General features: G+C 40.1%; 1 protein-coding gene across 9 annotated transcripts in view; it reads right to left on the bottom strand.

The window, feature by feature from the left end:
- Positions 1 to 508: 508 nt before the first annotated feature.
- Positions 509 to 23,584, bottom strand: part of spata18 (spermatogenesis associated 18) — a 103,349-nt gene continuing 80,273 nt past the window's right edge. For 2 of the 9 annotated variants that reach the window (XM_059989191.1, XM_059989188.1), the window contains 2 exons: positions 21,041 to 21,080; positions 13,871 to 14,546 (listed from right to left, as the gene is read on the bottom strand). In XM_059989191.1, coding sequence (XP_059845174.1) covers positions 14,456 to 14,546; positions 21,041 to 21,080 — 131 coding nt within the window. In that variant the 3' untranslated portion in view covers positions 13,871 to 14,455. Of the gene's footprint in view, positions 1,524 to 13,868; positions 14,547 to 17,706; positions 18,152 to 20,949; positions 21,081 to 23,584 lie in introns of those variants that run through there. The other 7 variants (XR_009515662.1, XM_059989183.1, XR_009515659.1 and 4 more) reach the window with 6 other exon arrangements.

Genomic DNA, 23,584 nt, shown 5'->3' with positions numbered 1-23,584 from the left:
TATAGCAACCATCCAGATAAAATCACCCAGGATAAACAAGCAAGAACAGTTTATTTAATAGATACAGTCATACCAAACACACAGAACTGACAGAGATCAACAAGTGAAAAACACCAGAAATGTGCTGAATTCAAAGAGGAAAGTGAAAGACTCTGGAGCATAAATAAGGTATACATTGTTATAATAATAATATTTACATCTGGTATCTTCCCAACGTCACTATGCAATGAAATTAAGCAATTAGGCCTACATAGTAAATCTTCAGAAAGCCACAATAGTAAAAACTAGAATAGTCCAAAAGTTTGTAGCAGTTGAGAAATGAATGTGCTCTGCTCTGCCTCAGGTTTTAACAGCTTGGGCTGAGAAAAAATTAATAATAATAATAATAATAATAATAATAATAATAATAATAATAATAATAATAATAATAATAATAATAATAATAATAATAATAATAATATCAAATAAGCAATAAATATCAATAACTTGATATAAGGAGTCCTTGAAAGTGAGTCTATAGGCTGTGGGAACCTTTCAATGATGGGGCAAGTGAAGTTATCCCCTTTGGCTCAAGAGCCTGATGGTTGAGATGTAATAACTGTTTCTGAACCTGGTGGTGTAGGTCCTGAGGCTCCTGTACCTTCTTCTTGATGACAACAGCAAGAAGAGAGCATGGCCTGGGTGGTGGGGGTTCCTGATGATGAATGCTGTTTTCCTGCCACAGCATTTCATGTAGATACGCTCAATTGTGAGGAGGGCTTTACCTGCGATGGACTGGGCTGTATCCATTACTTCTTGTGGGATTTTCCATTCAAGGGCATTGGTGCTTCCACACCAGGCAGAGATGCAACTAGTCAATATACTCTCCACCACACATCTGTAGAAGTTTGTCAAAGTTTCAGACATCATTCAGAACTTTTGCAAGCTCCTAAGAAAGTAGAGATACTGCCATGCTTTCTTTGTAATTGCACTTATATGTTAGGCCCAGAATAGCTCCATTGAAATGATAACACCAAGGAATTTAAAATTGCCGATCCTCTCCACTTCTGATCCCTCACATAAAGGCTGGTTCCTCCGGTTTCCTCCTCCTGAAGTCAATAATCAGCTCTTACAGACACTGATCGTTGTTGTGGCAACACTCAGCCAGATTTTCAATCTCCTTCCTATATGTTGATTCTTGAATCAGCAACCTTGAATATGGGATTGGAGCTATGCTTAGCCAGATGGTCACGAGTGTAAAGTGCTTAGAGCAGGAGGCTAAGCACACAGCCCTGTGGTGCACCTTTGGTGATGGAGATTGTGGATGCCAATCTGAACTGATTGTGGTCTGCAAGTGAGGAAATCCAGGATACAATTGCACAAGGAGGTATTGAGGCCCAGGTCTTGAAACTTACTGATTAATCTTGAGGGAGTAATTCAATGCCAAGCTGTAGTCGATAAAAAGCATCCTGATAAATGCATCTTTGCTGTCCAGATGTTCCAGGGTTGAATGAAGAGCCAATGAAATGCCATCTACGGTGGACCTGTTGATAGGTAAATTGGAGTGGATTTAAGTCACTTCTCAGGCTGGAGTTGATAAGTTTCATCACCAAGCTCTCACTTAATTACTGTGGATTTAAGTGCTACTGGATGATAGGTATTGAGGCATGTTACCACGTTCTTCTTAGGCATAACTGAAGCTGCTTGAGCAGTTGGGTACCTTAGACTGCCAAACAAAAGGCTAAAGATCTCAGTGAACACTCCAGTCAGCTCATCAGCACAGGTCTTTAGTACTCAGCCCGGTACCCCATCTGGGCCAGGTGCTTATCGTGGGTTCACCTCAGCCTCAGAGACTGAAATCACAGGGTCATTAGGAACTATGCGAGTTTGTTATGGTTCCTCCATGTTTTAATGGTCAAAGCGAGCATAGAAGGCATTGAGCTCACCTGAAAGCCAACCCCTGTTGTCTCCTTTTATCACTTGATGCACTTTGTAAAGAGGAGATAGTAGTCAAGATATTGAGCATCCTTCATTCATTCAGGTTGGGTCTGGAATTGCCACTTCACCCATAAGATTGCTTTCCAGAGATCATAGCTGGACCTCTTGTAACTTTCTTGGTCGCCAGATTTGAATGCCTCAGCAGATTGCAGATCTCATGGCTCATCCAGGGCTTCTGGTTGGGGAAAGCTCTGAATGATTTTGTGGGGGCAGAGTCATCTAAACTGTTTTAATAAAGTCCAGGACATCCAGTGTGTATCCATTCAGATCCACAGAAGAGTCCTTGAACACAGCCCAGTCTAAAGACTCGAAGCAATTCCATGGCCACTCCTCTGCCTCCCACGATCACTACTTTGTTGCCCTAACCTCTGGAACTTTGCTCATTAGCCTCCACCTGTAAGCAGGTAGGAGAAGGACAGCCAAGTGAAATTATTGGTTAGTTTATTTTTGAACTCTAGTTTAACCAAGCAACTTTAATCTCCTTATCAAGGGCTCAGATTTTCACATGAGGTATTGCAGTGTACTTATCAGATACAAGACGATTTTAGTTAACAAGTTGTTTTTTTAAGTGGAATAAAGAACCATTGCTCAAATAGTTTACCATCCCTTGGTGAGAACTGCTTGTACTTTCCTAGCTTAATCTATAGCGCAGCACAGTTTGTTTTTAGGTGCACTAGTTTGATACCTGAAATCTGTAGCTGATTTGGAAGAAATTATGGGTAAAAACCCTTGGCAGTTTACCAACAATTAGTATCAGGGTATTATTTATGTGGACAGCAAAATGTGTTGGGAGGGTTCCTGCTTCCTATAGCCAGAGTTTCCATGGACAAATGCCAGCCAGAGACAGCTGGCTTGTCACTATGAATCTAAGGAACCAATGCATCTAACCTCTTACTCCCTCTCCAAACTCATTTATTTGAATGGGGTTGTCTACTTTCACTAAAAATATAAATAAAGTGTCTTGTTTTATTTGAATCAACATTCATGTTTTTGACTAATTTTCTGTATAATGTGGATGTTATTTTTTGGAATTGTTCAAACTTTTTAAAATTATTTCTAAATATCTCTGGTTATCAGATGTATTGATATTAGTATTGGTTTTTTTATTTATGCATGTACTATGATACAGTTAAAAGTTTGCCTTAAATATTGTTCATGCAGATCAGCTTGTTGCACAGTGCATTGAGAAAGAACAAGTCAAAACAATAACCAAGTGTAAAAGCTGAGAGAAAGTGCAGTACAGGTAAACAGTAAGCTGGAAGATCATAACGAGGTAGATTGTAAGGTAAAGTGTCAATCATATCACACAAGAGGTCCATTCGAGAGTCTGATAACAGTGGGATAGAAGCTGTCTTTAAGCCTGGTGCTACGTGCTTTCAGATTTTTGTATTTTTTTGCCTGATGGGAGAGTCAAGAAGAGAGAATGTGGGGGTTGGGGGATGGTGAGGACCTTGGCTATACTGGCTGCGTTACTGAGGCAGCAGGAAGAATGGAGGAGTCCACAGAGGGGAGACTGGTTTCTGTGGTGTGCTGAGGTGTGCCCACAACTCTCAGCAGTTTCTCGCAGTCATGGACAGAGCAGTTGCACAAACAAAACTGTTCTGCTGCTGGATAGAATGGGTTCCATGGTACACCAATGAAAAGTTTAAAGGTCAGCAGGAACCTGCTAAATTTCAGAGGAAATGGAGGCATTAGTGAGCTTTCTTAACTCTGATATCAACGTGGTTGGAGCAGGACAAGCCGTTGGAGGTGTTCACTCCGAGGAACTTAAAGCTCTCAACATTTGGAACCTCAACACCATTGATGTAGGCAGGAACATGTCACACTCCCTCCCCCACCCCACTTGCCAAAGTCATTGATCAGCTCTTTTGCTTTGTTGACATTGAGAGAAAGGTTGTTATGATGACACCATGTCAGTAAGCTCTCAATCGCTTTCCAGTATTGCAACTCTCTATGGTAGTATCATCTGCAAACTTGTAGATGGACTTCGAGAAAAATCTAGCCATGAGGGTACAGGGAATAGTGTAGGGGACTGAGTACTCCATGTTGTGGAGCACCAGTACTCAGAATAATTGTATCTAAATATATTTATAAAGAGTGGAAAAAATGACTTTAATAATACAAGCAGAAGGCCACCACAATAGTTCATGTGTGGGTGTTTGATTTGATTTCTATCACGTGCAGCCCAGTTGCCTGACCACTGCACTGACCACTTCTGTATGAGGGCCACAGACATGATGTTGAGAAGAGGCTGCAAAGGTAAAAAGATTAGCACCAGAGGCAAAATCAGTGTGTGGGCCCAGTGCATTTCCATTATGAGGACCTGTGAGGTTTAATGTTTCTGGAATCTGTTCCAAGTGATCCGCAAGTTTTGTTTCTTAATCAAGAATACAAGATGCTCAAGTAATTAGGCAAATGAGCCAAACAGCCCATGGGCTCACAAGCGACAGAGAGCATCAAACCTGTGAGAAAACAGATGGCCAAAGTGTCCAGTCACTGAACCACCCACGGAGGACAGTTGTGCAGCTCTAGTGCTGAGGGACTGTGGGGGCCCAACGGTGTAAAATATGGAAGAGCAAGGACAGGTGTGCTGTTTATTTAGCAGGAGTTTGAAAGTGCTCCCCGAAGGATCATGTCCAAGCACAGGAACAGGATTAATATACCCACCCACCCATTTTCCTGTCAAAATCTGTGTGCTTCTCCTGCTTGGATAAATAGGAATCGACCGAGAAGTTTTAACGATTGGAACCAGAACACTGAAACTTTCTGTGAAACACATAATTTGATGTTTAAGCTCTGAAGAAGGAAAGCATTCTTGGCTGAATGAGGACTTTAATCATTTGGTTTGACTGAAGAATCTAAGGTTGTTCTCCTCAGAGCAAAGAGCTCTGATCGACAGGCTGAATATAGAGAAGCTGCTACTAATTCCAGTTGCCAGGCAAGAGGAAGAGAAGATGCACAGGCTTATTCCCTGGACTGGAGGCCTCAAGTTGATAGGCTGATACTGTTTTTACTGTAGGCCAAGGGAGATTTATAAAATTCTGAGAGACGTGGACAGAGTAGAAAGTCACAGACTTACTTCCTAGCGAAGGAGAGTCTAGAATTAGAAAGCAAAGGTCTAAGGTGAGGGTGGAAGGATTTAAAGGGGATCTGATGGGATCATAGAGTTGTGGGCATATAAGTGAGCTACCAGTGGAAACGGGAGATGCAGGTACAATTACAGCATTTAAGAGACACTTTAATAGGTACATGGATGGGAAAGTTTAGAGTGATAATGGCCAAACACAGACAAACAGAATTAGCATAGATAGATTGGCAGGTATGGGTGGGTTGGGATGAAGGTCCTGTTTACATGATTTATGACAATGAGTCTTTACAATCAAAGGACATTTTTATGCTATGCAGCATAGTTAAGATCTGCAATCTGCTCTCAAAGGTTGTTGAAGCACATTAAGTCAAGGTGTTCAAAAGAGAATGGGATGAGAACATTGATTCACAGAGAAGCACACATTTACACTCAGAAGGCCATTTGGCACATTGTTTCTACCGCAATTAAAAAGACCTACTCGGCCTCTTTCCAGTACTTTGTCTGTAGCCCTGTAGAGAGATAGATAGATACTTTATTGATTCCAAAGGAAATTACAGTGTCACAGTAACATTTCAAGTTCACAGATGTACAATATTAGAAGAAAAGTAAGAAGAATAAATACAAAATAAGTTACCTCAAACAGTCTAACAGGAGAGGGTCATCATTTCTCCAGCTGTAGGTTGACTCATTGTAGAGCCTAATGGCTGAGGGTGAGAATAACTTCATATAGCGCTCTTTACAGCATCGCATTTGTCTTAGTCTGTTACTGAAAGAGCTCCTCTGTTCAGCAAAGGTGGCAAGGAGAGGGTGAGAAACATTGTCCAGAAATGCCAGGATTTTCCGGAGGGTCCTTTGTTCTACCACAGCCTCCAGTGTGTCCAGTTTGACTCCTATAACGGTGTCAGCCTTTCTAATCAGTTTATTGAGCCTGTTGGCATCACCCATGTTGATGCCATTTCCCCAGCACACCACTGCATAGAAGACTATACTGTTGACACGTGTGAACGTGTGAAGAATGTGTGAAGGAGAGGCCTGCACACTCCAAAGGACCTCAGCCTCCTCAGGAGGCAGAAGCGACCCTGGCCCTACTTGTACACAGCCTCTTGTTGGTGTTCCACTCAATTCTGTCATCTAAGTGCTCCCCCAGGTACTTGTAGATTCTCATCACATCCACATCCTCACCATCAATAGTAACTGGGAACAGTACAGACTTAGTCTTCCTAAAGTCCATCACCATCTCCCTTGTCTTACTGATGTTGAGCAGCAGATGATTCAGCTTGCAACATTTGACAAAATCCTCCAGCAGGGCTCTGTATTCACTCTCCTGTCTTCCCTTTATACACCCAGCTACTGTTGAGTCATCAGAGAATTTCTGCAGGTGACATGACCCAGTGTTGTATCTGAAGTCTGAGGTATACAGGGTAAACAGGAAGGGAACCCTGTGGGGCTCCAGTGACGCTTATAGCCATGTCTGACACACAGCTCTGAAGCTGCGAAAACTGTTGTCTGCCAGTCAGGGGCTCCATTACCCAGGATACAAATGGAAGTGCCAACCTGCATTGAATGGAGCTTTTCCCCCAGCAATAGGGACTGTATGGTATTGAAGGCACTTGAGAAATCAAAAAGTATGATCCTCACAGAGCTGCACTGCTCATTCAAATGAGAGTAGGCTCTTTTCAGCAGGTAGATGGCAGCATCATCGACTCCAATGTGTAATGATCCTGGGAGGCAAACTACAGGGGATCGAGGGCTGATCTGACCAGGGGTCAGGGGTGAGCCAGGACCAGTCTATCTAGGGTCTTCATGATGTGTGAGATCAGGGCCACTGGATTACAGCTCTTAAAGCACAAATTCCAGGATCATTTATATGTGGGTGAGGACTTCTACCTCTACCACACTCTCAGGGGCTGAATGTCAAATCTTACGACCCACTAGGTATCAAAGCATTTCCTCATTTCTCCGTTCATCCTTGTACTGATTACATTAAATCTGCGTCTCTGGATTTTCAACCCAATGCTAAAGGAAAACATTTTTATTTACTCTATTGAAGTTCTCATTATTGTATTCACCTTAATTACGTCTCGCCTTATCATGAAATGGTGTAATATTCAGTGCCATGCAGAAGTTTGGGCACCCCGGTCAAAATTTCTGTTACTGTGAATAGGTAAGCGAGTAAAAGATGACCTGATTTCCAAAAGGCATAAAGTTAAAGATGACACATTCCTTTAATATTTTAAGCAAGATTACATTTTATTTCCATCTTTTACAATTTCAGAATAACAGAAAAGGAAAAGGGCCCGAAGCAAAAGTTTGGGCACCCTGCATGGTCAGTACTTAGTAACACCCCTTTTGGCAAGTATCACAGCTTGTAAGTGCTTTCTGTAGCCAGCTAAGAGTCTTTCAATTCTTGTTCAGGAGATTTTGACCCATTCTTCCTTGCAGAAAGCTTCTAGTTCTGTGAGATTCTTGGGCCGTCTTGCATGCACTGCTCTTTTGAGGTCTATCCACAGATTTTCGATGATGTTGAGTCGGGGGACTGTGAGGGCCATGACAAAACCTTCAGCTTGAGCCTTGAGGTAGTCCATTGTAGATTTTGAGGTGTGTTTAGGATCATTATCCTGTTGTAGAAGCCATCCTCTTTTCATCTTCAGCTTTTTTACAGATGGTGTGATGTTTACTTCTAGAATTTGCTGGTATTTAATTAAATTCATTCTTCCCTCTGCAAGCAAAATGTTCCCCAAGCCACTGACTGCAACACAAGCCCAAAGCATGATCAATCCACCCAGTGCTTAACAGTTGGAGAGGTGTTCTTTTCATGAAATTCTGCACCCTTTTTTTCTCCAAACATACCTTTGCTTATTGAGGCCAAAAAGTTCTATTTTAACTTCATCAATCCACAGGACTTGTTTCCAAAATGCATCAGGCTTGTTTAGATGTTCCTTTGCAAACTTCTGACGCTGAATTTTGTGGTGAGGACGCAGGAAAGGTTTTCTTCTGATGACTCTTCCATGAAGGTCATATTTGTGCAGGTGTCGCTGCACAGTAGAACAGTGCACCACCACTCCAGAGTCTGCTAAATCTTCCTGAAGGTCTTTTGCAGTTAAACAGGGGTTTTGATTTGCCTTTCCAGGAATCCTACGAGCAGTTCTCTCGGAAAATTTTCTTGGTCTTCCAAACCTCAACTTGACCTCCACCATTCCTGTTAACTGCCATTTTTAAATTACATTACGAACTGAGGAAACAGCTATCTGAAAGCACTTTGCTATCTTCTTATAGCCTTCTCCTGCTTTGTGGACATCATTTATTTTAATTTTCAGAGTGCTAGGCAGCTGCTTCAAGGAGCCCATGGCTGCTGGTCATTGGGACAAGGTTTGAAGAGTCAGGGTATTTATAAAGCTTTGAAATTTGCATCACCTGGCCTTTCCTAATGATGATTGTGAACAAGCCATAGCCATAACAAACTAATTAATTTCTGAGATCTTGGTAAGTTATCTGAGAGCTTAAATCTCTTGGGGTGCCCAGACTTCTGCATGGTGCTCCTTTCCTTTTTTTCACTCTAAAATTGTACAAAACAAAAATAATATACTAATCTTGCTTAAAATGCTGAAAAGAATGTTTCATCTTTAACTTTATGGCTTTCGGAGATCATTTCATCTTCTACTCACTTAACTATTCATAGTAACAGAAATTTTGACAAAGGGTGCCCAAACTTTTGCATGCCACTGTATATTTGTATCTCATTAATTATGAGTGGGGACTTTCTGTCAAATCTGAAGGAAGCCAACAGGCAGACTTGATTTGGATACCATAAAGACTTGGATACCATAAAGACTTAGCCTACAGAGTATTGTTGCAATTTAAACATTTATCTAACAAAACAATGATTCACTGTAACTTGGATGTCCTCTGAAACTCCTTCAGCCTGAACCAGACTGCACCACAATGTTTATTTAAATAGTCTTTGACCTGTAACCTTTGTACTCTTGTAGTGTTTAGCAATACTGTTGGAGGGTTGGTGGTGTTGGAAGCAGAGCCAGCTAGTGAGTTACATGAAGCAACTGTTGGGTTTGTCTTTGGAGTCAGAGTTATTCTGTTGTTGCTGTTATCTTACAGTTTGAAAGCCTGGCCCTATTTTAACCTGAGCATTCTGACGAGATGGCCCAGAATCGTCATTGGTAGTAAATTTCTAGAACTAAAAGGGCCATGGCATCAGTGAGATGTTGCTAATATACACCCATGGCCTACACAACTGAAGCTGCCATTCCTACTGGTTTGGAGGGGCCTATGTACAGGATCAGGAAAAGCTGCAGAGGGTTGTAAACTCAACCAGCTCCATCATGGCTACTATCCCCCTTAGCATCCAGGGTATTTTCAAAAGACAATGCCTTAAAATGACACCAATAGTCCGAAGGTCCCCCACCGACCAGGACGTGCCCTCTACTCGTTACTGCCATCAGGGACAAGGTACAGGAGCCTGAAAACACATACTCAATGTTTTAGGAACAGTTTCTTCCTCTCTGCCATTAGGTTTCTAGTCCATGAACCCAGTATTCCCTTTTTGTGCTATTTATTTATGTCTGTTAATCTAGTAATTCTCTATGTTTTGCACTGTACTGCTGCAAAGAGAAAACACATTTCATGATACATGTCAATGACAAGAAACCTGATTCAGATTCATTGGAAAGCAGCCTCAGAAATCAATCATCACCAGCAAAGAAATGATCACTATGCAGCAAGCCAGAAAATAATTTGCAATCACAAGGAAATTCAGCTCCACATTCAGTCTCTACTTTTCATGTAAGTTGCAGCACACAGCTTTAACAAAAAGTTGTGTTATGCAATCCAATTTCCAGTCAATTATGACTCAAAAGACCCAGACATGGGGATTTCCATTCTGCTACTAACCACCCACCAAACTCTACTCCCAATGCTACTCCTTCACAATCTTGCATATGCAATATGGGAAAAAAAACAATCATGTGAATTGTAATTTAATCTATATTTAATGTTACACGTACACTCAGTGGCCACTTTACTAGTGCCTGCTGTATGTTCGTGGTCATCTGCTTCTGCACCCCATCCACTTCAAGGTTCAATGTGCTGTGCATTCAGAAATGCTCTTCTGCACACCGTTATGGTAATATTTGGTTATTTGAGTCACTGTCAGCTTGAACCTGTTTGGCCATTCTCCTCTAACCTCACTCATTTTTGAACTGCTACTCACTGAAAGTTTTATTTTTGTTTTTCATAGTAGTAGGTCTCCGTTAGTCTCGATAGACCATGGATTTGCACCCTAGAAACTTTCCAAGCTTGGGCAGGGTTGTATGGAAGACCAGCAGTTGCCCATGCTGCAAGTCTCCCCTCTCCATGCCACTGATGATGTTCAAGGGAAGGGCATTAGGACCCATACAGCTTGGCACCGGTGTCAATGTGTGATTAAGTGCCTTGTTCAAGGACACACACGCAGCCTCAGCAAAGGCTCAAACTAGCGACCTTCAGACCACTAGACAAATGCCTTAACCACTTGGCCACGTGCCACTCAATCATTGTTTATCGTACCTTTCTCTGTAAGCTTTAGAGACTGTTGTGCATGAAAATGCTGACAGATCAACAGTTTCTGGGATACTCAAACCACCCTGTTTGTCACCAACAATCAATCCAGGGTCAAAGTCAATTAGACCACATTTCTTCAACATTTCGATGTTTGGAATGAAGAACAACTGATCCTCTTGACCATGTCTACATGGTTTTATGCTTTGAGTGCTTCTACATGATTGACTGATTAGATACTTGCATTAGCGAGCAAGTACGCAGGTGTACCTAATAAAGAGGCCACTGAGCGTATCGCTCAGTGCCAGTGTTTGTGCCTCTTTTTTCAATATTACTGTAGTCTTTACTCATACTACAAGACTCAGTTCAGAATGATAAAAAAATTTTGGAATTTGCAAATATATAATCCAGTTGTTCCAGAAATAAACACATCAATACATAATCAGTATGTTTGATCAAATCAATAAATGTACTGTCCAAAACAACTTGTACTTTTGCAACTTACACAGAAAAATCACCTTAAGTACTTCCGAGGAACATTATCAAAGAAAACTTTGACACCAAATAAGAAAACAGATTAAATTTTCAATTGCCGGGTCAGAATGTGATAAATTCCACAGTTTAGGATTTAGATAGTCTAATAGCCAATGATTAAATTCAGAAGATAAAGCAGGCCAGGATTGGAGACCTTTTCAGAGGATGTCATTAGCCTGTATTTTCCCAGCCTTCCCTCCCTGACCCATTTGCATCTATTTTCTGAACAGAAAATATTGTCAATTACTGTATAACAAATTTTACAGAACTTGTAACTAAAACTCCTGAAAGGAATCCATAACTAATTAGCATGTTGTTAATGAAAGCCTTCAATAGGTCAATGCAAATAAAGATTATTGATTTACTGATTGAGGATCCCTTCCCTGAGAACTAAACCTGCCTCATTTGCAGTTTTATTAACATGCAAAATATTATTGTAATAGATTCTAGCAGACTAAAATGTATCATGTATAAGAAGAGCCATGAATAGAAGCTGAAGGATCAGAAAAGTTGAACAGCCAGGTTTTTTTTTTACTTGCAAGGAGGACATTCGGCCTATCAATTCTGTGCTGTCTCTCAGAGGACATCCATCCGTCTCAATGCCTCATTGATCTCCCTGCAACCGGTTCTTCCTCCCAAGCCTTTCAATCCCTTCCCCCATCCTGTTGTCCTGCCGCTCAAATACGCTGGGGGCAAATTACAGTGGCTAATCACCCTATAAGCAAGTGCTTGGAATTTTGGGAGAAAGTTACAACACCCAAGAGAAACCCATGTGGAAATGGGGAGAACGTGCAAACTCCACACCGTCAATACCCGAGGTCAGTATTGAACCTAATTCAGCGGAGCTGTGTGACAAGAACACTTGCCTCCCTTGTAATCACAAGCGAAGAAGGAGGCAAGAAGAAATCAGAGAGGAATGGAAGAGCATGACCAAACAACAATGTCAGGTGAAAAATCTATATGAAGGGTGACTTTGTCTTGATTTGAACTGTATTCACCCAAGTGTCTTTGACCATTGTTGCTCTGTTTCGAGTTTTCCCCACAAGCAGACAAAGACAAATTCCTAGCAATTCCCCTGTTTACATTCCTTGTGTAGCACAAGGTATGATTCTGAAACACTGACATAATATAAAACTAAAACCATTTTTAAAAATGGCTTAAGGAGTACTTTGGATGGGTTTTTCATGATGCAGCATCCGATTACAGCTCAGTGTTATTGATGATTCAAGGGGATGTGTGTATTTTCCTAAGTCTTCCTGCCTACAATTACAGAAGGTGAAAGTCTAACCCAGCTGGGCAATATTTTTCAATCCACACTTGATTTATATCCTTAACCTTTATCATAGTTCCTGCTCCAGTACAGATCAGCGAAGTGCTTGCTTTTTAGTGATAAAGGGAAGCCAACATAATAATATTTTATTTACAGTGAACTCTTTCGAATGGGAAACTCAAACTAAAATACGTAGGTAGTTTCTGAAGATCACTAGGATTTCACTACTTTTCAGCGCTAATTAGTGCCACTCTGAAGAGCAAATTGGTGCAGCTGCGAACTTGTCTCTGCAGGGAGTTTGACTGAGAACAGCCAAATGCCTTTCAATCAGGACCCTGGATGGCCATTGAGGCAGAAAGGGAAAGATGTTCATCCCATTCATTCGGGTCTGGTTCAAACACAGCTTCTCCACGGGGAAAAGGTTTTCTTTTTTCCCCCCCCTGCCTTCAAACTACCCTGTTATTTCCCTCTCTTAAACTATCTCCCACATGTTGCTGACATGAGAAAAGGCTGAAACAGGACAGAGGCACATCATGAATGTTAGCGAGGCAGGTTCTCAACACTGAACAGGAAATTCGCTGTGCAATGGGAAAAGGTAATGTTTCCTCTTTCCAACTAATAATCCGGTTGAACCGATGACACTAGGACAAGGCTGAAAGTTCATTGTTTAGTTTTAAGAGGCTGAATTGGGACATGTTTTTTTTGAAAGCTAGACTGAAAATATAATTGCATTTGGCATCCTGTGAGCCTCCCTGTAAGGATTAACAGTTCATCCATCCTCTGTAACACTGGGATAAGTAAACTCACCACAGCACATTAACATCAGCAAATGAAGGAAAACAAAGAAATCCACGTGTCAACGTGCATACTCTAAATGTTCAAGCATTTCATCATTCAAACGATCCTAATTGTCTGACATCAGCTTGGAAACTTGAGACATACTGGAACATCACATGAGCATTTGAACAAATGTTCAAGTTACTTTGCCTCAAACCAATCAAACTCACAGTAATAACTAGGAAGGACCCAGACACTTTGAGTACGTAGGGGGAGATACAGCCCAAATCCAACATGATCCATTCTGATCAGTGAACAATCTACACGTATCTAAGTCACACGCTTATGTGTAAGGGTCGCATATTGCCAAGATGTAAATTTTAAAATTGACAGGCACTATTGTGCTCATTGCATTGAGTGGACCAAGCAGGCATAAGCACAAGTCTCTGAGGCCTATCTTGGACTTTGACCCATTTGTTAAATGCACAAATGTTGTAATTCACATCCATCTTACATCTCAACAATCCACCATGAAGAAGACAGAAAAAGGTCAAACCAAATGATTCATTTGACCTAGTAGAATCTCAGAGACAACAGGCAAGTTCACTTGGCTGTCAAACCATTGCTCTTGCCAAGTCCGTGACCAACAGCCAACTTCAATATGTCAATATAATTTACTGCACCACATCCCATACTGCACAGCGACCACAAAAAATGCAGATCATTACTGAGCTAAAGTAATTTTTTTCAAAAATATGAAAAATATATGAACGTTGATGAAACTTTCACTCCAACTTTAGATGATAACCACATCAAAGGAAAATATATACAGTGATAAGAAAAACGTGTATTCACACACAAAGGCATTCTCTTTTCTGCAAGGTTAATTCTTTGTGTTTCAGGTAACCTTTTTCAAAGAAACACAATGGAAAATTGAGAAAATGAACGCAAGATTTAAGGGGCTTGGTGATTTGAATTCAACTACACTTTTAGTTCTAATATTGTGCCTCAAAGTGTAATTTTAATTATTTGTAAACAAGAAAAAAATAACTTCCATATGGTACAAAAACCATGAATAGAATGAATATAAAAACCTTGCGGAGTATAGAACATCAAGTGTGGAACAGCTGCTTTTTTGTTGTGATGTCACATCCCTGAAGCATATGTTTCAAAGGGATTGAATGATCCCTTTAGTAAAGATGTTTTTCTATCAAGGCTGTTTTTTGTCCAAGTCTTTGAAAGACGGGTTCATCTGCTTATCACCGATCTACTTCCGTTGCAGTTTCCATGACAGTCGTGACAGGATTCGCTTGGCAGCTCCAAAACATCCTGAATGAATGCAGCTGAATGCTTTTGGCACAAAATAAATGGAAAAAAAAGATAAATTAATTGTGGCCTTTGTTTTTTCTTCAATCACCCATTTGGCAACACATTTGAGCAAAAACACAAGGTTCCTAAAGGACCACTGAGCAAAATAAGGACTCATTTCTTTCTATAACTGGCCAAAAGTAATTATAAGTTTCCTTTTGTAAATCTCACTACACAATAATAAGGGCATCAAATTTTGAGAAACTAGAAATAGGAACCTGCTTATGGATATTGAAGTGATATAGTAATGTAGATTTTCTTTTTGCTGACAGAATGGAAGTGGGTGGTGTAAGCATTGCAGTCATTTGCAGTTCAGGCCTAGTTATCCACAGATCTGCTACTAAGTCCATCACATAGGCAAGTTCCAGGTTGCTGAGTGACTGTTCTTTGCCCAGCTGGAATTTTCCCCTCACTGCAGGATTTCAATTCTTCCAGTAGCTCCAAGTGGTGGCCATTGTGATTTGAAAGAGCAGCTGAGAAGGAGGGTTCTGCTGGGACTCAAGTCTTCCAAAGCACCTAATTATTTTTTTCCGGGGGGGGGGGGGGTTGTTGAACATGAGAGGAAAGACTTCAGTTTGCTTCTTACAACCTGGCCAATGATTGGAGAGGCTGTGAAGAAGGAAGGAGGGGTCTTGAAGTAAGGTGCAGGGTGGAATGTGTTTACTAGAATCTCTAGCCTGAGAATTCTACTCATTGATCAAACTCTCAGCTGACATCTTGAAAGCATTCAACTGAATCTTCCAGAAAGACAGTAGAGCTCTTCCAATATGAGTTAGTTACTCTGAGTGCAATGGAGGGCTCACATTATTAGCACTGGGCTTTGTTAAGTTTCTTTATGTCCCTTTAGGAAGTTGGCATCCCGTTAGGAAGTCTTCATGGGGAGTTTAGGAGTCAGTTCTTTTATGTCCTTTTACCTTTCAAATCAGTAAGACTTGAATCTCCTGTCCATCATTAAATATCCACAGCAGTAACTGAGGATAGGGGCAAGTTGGTGGACTGCAGGCATGGGGTCTGAGAAGTTGAACAACATTGCTAACAACAACACAACAGCTACTGAATGAGACTGTTGCTAAGAACATAAAACAAGGAGCATTAAGGCAGATTCAAAAATCCCACAAATTATTCACAAATGTAACACATGGTACAGAAAACTGCAGAAACTTCAAGCAACTGCTCTGTAGCTAACGAGTGCCAGCTTAGCAGTTAAATTTGTGGTTAGAAAATATTCTGTGAATAAGAATAATAAACATGAAAATAGAAGGTCTGGGATTAAGATTATTCTTGCTGCAAATTCCCAAATGTCCATCCAGTTTCTCCAAGATTTGTAATGTATTTTGTGATCTACAATTCATTGAAATATTTGCTTTATTGAAGATTTGATCCAATCTTATAAGAGGGAAGACATCTGGCTTTTTACTGTGACAATATGAATGAGCTCTCATGGTACCTCAGGAGACATTGGTGTTCTAGGCTTGAGCTGAGTGTTTCCTCTACACTGTTCAGGGATGCCACAATGTCAGTCAAATGTAAGCAGGACTGACTCTAGTGCAATGAGCTTCTAGGACATTGTTAGCTATTCAGTCTTGTGAGTTGACATTAAGATGGAAAACCATGCAGAAACTACTAACTGGTTACTTTTTACATGAGAAAATCAAGAAAGATTAGACCAATCGGCCCTTCAAGCCTGCCCTCAGTTGCTCCATAGCTGAAACATTCCCTGCAATCTCTGTCTTAGAGACTGGCATCAGAATTTCTTTCATGAGGGTGAGCCCTCGCAAGTGTCAAGCCCTTAAGGTGTATCGGTAAGGCCCTAAAAGCCTGTGACAACCAACTAGCTGGAGTGTTCAAGGTCACCTCCAATCTCTCACTATTGCAGTCAAAGGTTCTCACCCGCTTCAAAAGGGTGACAACTATACCAGAAGAGCAGGGTGAGCTGTCTTCAACAACTATCACCCAGTTGCACTCAATCTACTTTGATGAAATGATTTGAGAAGTTGATCATAGCCATAATCAATCTTCCCTAAGCAAGGACCTTAAACGTTTGTTAATTTCCACCTTGAACATTTTTAGTGAGCTTTCCTCTTCCTTCATCAAGTAGTCTGGCCAGGTGGCATATCTCTTCCTTGTTATAGACTTTGTGAGCGAGTGGGTTGGGAATTGGTAGTGAGAAGTCTATTGGAAAAAGGTTCTGGCTAATTTTCTTCATAGTTATTTTTTCTGAACATTTATCATATGCTTTCTTCAATTGTTTCTTGGAAGCAGGAGATTGCTGGAAAGTTTGCCATTGTTGCCCATCCCTAACTAATACCAAGAGGGTAGAGATGAGCTAGCTTCTGGAACCACTACACTGTGCCTGGTGAAAGTCACCCTTGTTATGGGGTAGGGTGTCCTAGAATTTTGATGCTAGAACAATAAAGGAAGAGCAGTGTATTTCCAAGTCAGGATGCCGTGCGGTTTAGAGATGGAGAATGATCAATGCAGTTGGAGATTTCCCCATATTCCTGCTACCTGCAGCAGTCTGGCTGGTAGAGGCCTCAGTCCACAAAATGTTTTGGAAGAAGCTTGATGAGTTGCCGCAATACACTTTTAAAATCATTTAAATCATGTATTCCACAGATACCACATCTTCCTATAACAAGTATTAGTAAAACTTACTTGCCTATAATGACTTCCTTCACTATGCAGATAGGTAGGGAAGAAGAAATTTAGGTGACAGTGATATTTGTGTGGTGAAGGATCTACTCATTTATTAAAGCTATAATCTGCACACTGGCATTCGAACCACTGTCCATGGCAGCTTTAAATCTGAAACTGTCCTGACCCAACAAATATTATGACTGGTTGGGGGAGGAAGCAAAAGATTAACTGACTTTTAAAGAAAACTATGTTGTCTGCAATATACCCTCTTTTTAATTTCCTTTGGTCTTGACCTTCCAGAATGTATTTTAAGTTTTACAGGAAAGAAACAATTAAAATGAAACACTACAGTGAGATGTGGGCAAAAAGACTTGTCTTGTACAAAGAGAGACTCCTGCTGAGGTAGTGGAGCAATCAAGGAATCAATGAAATGAGAACAAATTGGACAGTAAAGAGATGAGAGGGATGATGAAAATCATATACTACATTCCATTTAAGTTCTACAGTCAGTTCTGTAGCAATTTATTAAATTCAGTCAGCAAATATAAGAATTATGAATAGATGAAACAGCATTATTAAAGCTTCTTGACTTTGATCTTCCTAGCAGTCACTTGGATACAATGAGATATCTGAGGTCTGATTCTGACTGAAGGTTATTCTGAATTCCTACACAAAGTTTCTTTCAATTCTAACCACATTCTTATTCTCTCTTCGATTCCTGTTTTCAATTTTTTCTGCTTTCAAGATCCTGTTTTCAGGGATTTATAGAATTTATTTTTCCTCTTTGCTTCCAAATCTTCTGATGTTCCACTAGGAAGGGAGCAGATAATCCAACCTTGTGAACGATTCACTCCTTTTAATCCAGGTGATAAATCAACATGAACGATGTACTGTACTTCTGTATTCATTCTACTCAAGCTGCATTTGTAGCATCCGGTTTTGTCCAATCCCTGGGGATTTTAATTGGAAATAGGAAATGGTATTTTACAGGGGTTTGTTAACAGTTGCAATAATATGATTCAACTAAGTAAAAAGTAACGATAATTGACATGGCAATAATTCTACAGTAATACAGAAGGAAGTGTTTGGTGATTTCATTGGTTGATTATTGTCATCAGTAATTTTTCTTTTGAGAGTTGCTTCATGCTCAGATGGGGTCGTATGGCAATGGTGGGGGGTGTGATAGTGCAGTGAGGAGACTGAGAGGCCGGGCTCAGACCTCAATCGCCTTTATACAGGGGTTAGTGGGAGGAGCCACAGGAGCAGTCAGCAGGGGGCGTGTCTAGACAGGTATATGTAGTTCACCACACAGGTATGAAGTGGATTCCTGAGTATCCTATACAGTGGATAAAAATTCATTTGTTCTGAGTGGAAGTGCATCTCCTGCTATCTTGGTTTCAGAGATAATCTTTAAGAGCTCATCTTTAAAGTTGGTGGTAGCTACTTCTGTAAAATGTTAAGGAGATTGAGCCCTTAGACTGCTGGACCATTGACCAAACTAGAACACAGCCAGCAACCGGATTAGACTCATCACCCACTACGTGCGAGGCTGACTCACATCCAGAGCAATGGTGCAAAATTCAATTGGAATTCATTAGTGTGGGGTCCAGGATTGTTCAATCAGATGTAAATGAGGATTGAGCAAGGTCCAGAATTTGCTCAGCATTGAACTTTCTTGCCTGAGCTCAGGAATGGTTGACTGGAATTGCAGAATATGTTCACTGATGCAAGACTAGAGTCTAGGCAATTCTGCTCTTCAAGAAGGTTATGAATGTTATTTCCTTTTCATTAATTTTTAAATCTTGCAACCAAAATGAGGGCTGATTGTAATTTTCTGCTTTGTGCAAAACATAAGTTGAGCAACCAATAAAATGCTTTGAGAATTGGGACATCAAGTAGTTAACTGTACTTTTGCAAAAGCATTGGATTGTTGCAGCTGAGAAATTTCATTTTAACAAGCAGTTGTCCAAAATAGTTCCAAGTTTTGTGCTTGAGTATTCCATCTGGATTTTTTTTATTATTCACTCTCGGTGAAGAGAAACATCAGCCATAAAATGAACTTCTACTAACTCAAATTAATGTATCCTTGCTTAATTTCATAACTTTTTTGGAACTCAATGTGTGTGTGTTTGGAATAAAGACGAGTGGGTTTCTTTCAAATCAACTTCCCTCTGAAAACTACAGGTTTGTTGTTTCTATCAGGACCATGGTAAATAGGTTATCCTCTTAATATTGGCAACAATTCTTTTTTATATATATTTTGACTGATGCCTCATTTTCAGAAAAATTAGGAAAGTAAATAAGCCTAAATTCTCTCCTTCTGTGATTAGGTCAAATTCCAATGACTGTAATCATCTTGAATTGTTTACCCGATATATGTGTCATCTTGATAATCAGAAAATTATAAGAAATCTCAAAACGTATAATAATTTTGATCATCAGCATCTGGGACATGTTTTCTTCTCATCACTGCCATCATGGAGGAGGTCAGGAGCCTGAAGAATCATATTCAGTGTTTGAGGAAAAGCTTCTTCCCCTCCGCTATCAGATTTCTGAATAGGCCATGAACCCATGAATACTACCACATTATTCCCCTTTTGCGCTACTTATTACTATATTTTTAGTATTGCACTATACTGCTGCAGCAAAACAACAAATTTCATGACATATGTTATCAATAATAAACTTGATTCTGATTCTGATTCTAATTCTGGGGGGATAATCCCATTTAGACAAACACCAATCTCAAACTCTCAGATATATAGGGTATTTTTCAAAATGATTTACAAACCTCTGAAAAATGCTAATGTGTTGAACATTGCAAAATCTTCATTGCTAAATGCACAGCTATAAAAATAAAGCATAAAATATATTGATAGATTTATAGTGCGCCTTTAATACCCTGTTGCAAAGTGGATTTAGTTCAAATGTTTACTTCATGGTTTAAAAAGGTACTTGAGAAAGATTTTTTACTTCACTATTTTAAAAAGAGGACAAAATGGAAGGCAATCAATGGCTAATGGATGTACTAAATGGATGTATTAAATATTTAGCATACTTTCCTTTTATCTATTAAACACACAATCATCTCACATCACGAAAAGCAGCTTGAGAGCATATATTATGACATTGAAAAAAGTCACAAAGAGTTTATAATTCTTCCTTCAACTTTTCTTTTTGCAGTTTAAGTTGATGGTATATGTAATGTAGTTTCATGGCTAGAGAGCATATTTATAATCATAAATGTTGTTTTGGATTCTGTATCTAGCTCTTTGCAGAGGGTTTAACTGCTTTATTTGGACATGCAGTAATGATTAAGTCTGAGCTATGACCAGTAATGTTATTGTTTTGGAAAATCAGTAAGGTTGTAGTGGCTGAAGTTTTTGGGGAAAGTGTGTGGTGCAGACTTGGGAGGAAGGGAAATAGATAAGTGTATAATGAAATATGAATTCAGTGGTGAATCAACAGTGTCACCATGTGGCAAAGTTACTGCAATACAACTAGATTTTCAAATACGTATAAAGCTGATTCAAAAGCAGCTCACATATATGATATTCCTCTGACCATTACTATATTTAAGGTGCTACCTCATTTATTTTAAACATATTAACATCTTATTTTAATATGATGTGTGTGCAAAATAGATCTCTTAGTATATATTTGGACTGTAGAGCGTAGTATATTTTAGTCATTATAATAGGAAGCCATGAATTCATTAGAAATATCATTGCATTACCACCATGTATACCTTCTGCAAACTCCTTCTCACCCACCATTCCACCTCACTCCTCCTCTGTGATAGAGAACCTAGTCTGAGGAAACTGCAGTCAACAACTCACCCAGACCAAATCCCTTCCATATCCTTCAGATGTCGATTATCTGAAATAAAAACAGAAAATTATGGAAAGGTATAATTGATCGAGTATGAGGAGGGAAGCAAGCCTAATTTTTCAGGTTGATAAACTTTATTTGGAATTATGATGCATTTGTTTGTTCAATTGCAAATGGTATTGCAGAGAAATTATACATGTTATTCCTGATACCCTTCACTAATGTTTATCAATTGCATTGTTAAAGCTACAGCTGTCAATGAGAACCATCATCAAGCCACATTAATGAATGCCACATTGATTTTATGAAGGAAGAGGTCCCTTGAACTGGTGATGGCGGGAGCAATTTCGCATTAGGGTTTCTGAAAAAGCAGCCAGATCACAGCAGTTGTCAAGGTCAATAATTAGCCCTTTGCACAATGATATCTCAGCCCTGACATAGCAAATGCACTCCGCTGCCAGTGAGTGGCCAAGCTTCCCTGGAACTACGCTCCACAATTAGCACTCAGTATCATGCCTGTAATGGATGAACTAATTAATTTGTTCATTCACTGGAGACCTTAAGGGAGGAAATGTCCGCCTTCACTGGGCAGCCAACGATGAGGAATAAATCTGAGTTTGTTAATGTTGCACGCAACCTCTTTTATTTTAACAATGCCAAACATTTCCTAATAAACTTCTAATCTGAAGACACTGATACACTGGAAATGAGATGTAATTAAACTGACTTCCCTATATGAGTTTCTGGTTAATACTAAATATTTTAAAAATGGAGGGAAAGAATGAGTAGGAACTACTGGTCTGCCAGCTCAACATTAGGGTAGTAGGGAAAATACTGTACTGGGATCTACAGAAAAATAAATGATATAGTAACTATCTGAAAAGATAGCTGGATTGAGCAGAATTACCATGGATTTATGAAAGGGAAATCCTGCTTGACGAAACAAAATCCTGCATAGTGAGATAGCAGTCAGCATAACACTAGCAGAGTGCCAGTGACTAGGGCTCAATTCCTATTTTGCCTGTAAGGAGCTTGTATGTTGTCCTTTGACTTAATGAATTTTCTTCAAGTGCTTGGGTGTCCTCCAACATTGCAAAAATTAGTGGATTAGCTGGTGACGTGGGTGTAATTGTGTAACATGGGCTCATTGGGTCAAAAGGCCTGTTACCATGCTGTACCTGTAAATAAAAAAAACACTGGAAATCAGCAGGTCAGGCAGCATCTAAGAAAATGAATAAACAGTCCACATTTCAGGCCTAGATTCTTCATCAAGACTGGAAAGGAAGGGGGAAGATGCCAGAATAAAAAGGTGGGGTGGAAGGAAGGAGAACAAGCTAGAGGTGATAGGGAAACCAGGTGGGTGGGAAAGGTAAAGGCTGGAGAAGAAGGAATCCGATAGGAGAATTGAGAGGACCTTGGGAGAAAGGGAAGAAGGAAGGGCATCAGGGGGAGTAGTAGGCAGGTAAGAGGTAAGAGGCCAGAGTGGGGAATAGAAGAAGAGGGAAGGGATGAGGGAAAAAATACTGAAAGGAGAAATTGATGTTCATGTAATCAGGTTAGAAGCTACCAAAATGGAATATGAAGTGTTGCTCCTCCATCCTGAGAGTGATCTCATTGTGTCACAAGAGCAGGCCATGGACTGACATGTCCCCCTTCCCTTTCAGTGCTGGAGAAAGGTTTTGGTCTGAAACATTGACTGCTTATTCTTTTTCATATCTGATGTGCTGTGTTCCTCCAGCTTTTTGTGTGTGTTGCTTTAGATTTCCAGCATCTGCAGAGCCTCTTGTATTTATACCCCCTGGAATTGTTTGATGATGTAATGAGTACAGTATGTGAGGGAATTTGTGACTTTGCTTTACTTGGATTTTCAAAAGGCTTTCAAAAAGTTCCTATGTAAAGGCTTGGTCAGCAAGATTTGGAATAATGGAATTGGGGCTAATATACTGAGATGAATTAATTATCAGACTAAAAATAAGAGTGGTAATGAATAAACCTCTCTTAGGTTGCAAAGCTGTGACTAGTTGTATACAATGGTAGTTGACTGCCTGGATCCCCATGCATCAGATTCTACAGCAGTGGTTTGGTGAGGGAATCAATTGTCAATAAACAGCTTTGTTGATGATACAAGATTAGGTGGGATGTTGAGTGGGGAGGAAGGTGTAAAAAGATTTCAAGGAGATAAAGTCAAGCAGAGTGAGAGGGCAGGAGCACACTAATGTGGAAAAGAGTGAAACTACCCATGTAACAGAAAAGCAGGGTATGTTTAAATGTTGAGAGCTTGGATAAGGTTGATGTTCAATTAGACCCTGATGTCCATGTACACAGAACAGCACAATGCTGTTAGCACAATGTTTTTCAGTACCTGCGGCCCGAGTTCAATTCCCGTTGCTGTCTGTAAGGACAAACGAGAAAATCTGAGATGCTGGAGAAACTTAGCAGGCCAGACAGCATCTATGGAAAAAAGTACAGTTAATGTTTCATGCTGAGACCCTTTGTGGCAGGCAAGGAGACATGTCCTGCCGAAGGGCCTCGGCCCAAAATATTGACTGTAG

The sequence above is a fragment of the Hypanus sabinus genome, chromosome 14, assembly GCF_030144855.1.
Source record: "Hypanus sabinus isolate sHypSab1 chromosome 14, sHypSab1.hap1, whole genome shotgun sequence".
NCBI lineage: Eukaryota > Metazoa > Chordata > Chondrichthyes > Myliobatiformes > Dasyatidae > Hypanus > Hypanus sabinus.
Note: the sequence above shows the minus strand (reverse complement) of the source record. Positions and strands in the feature narration are given on the sequence as shown.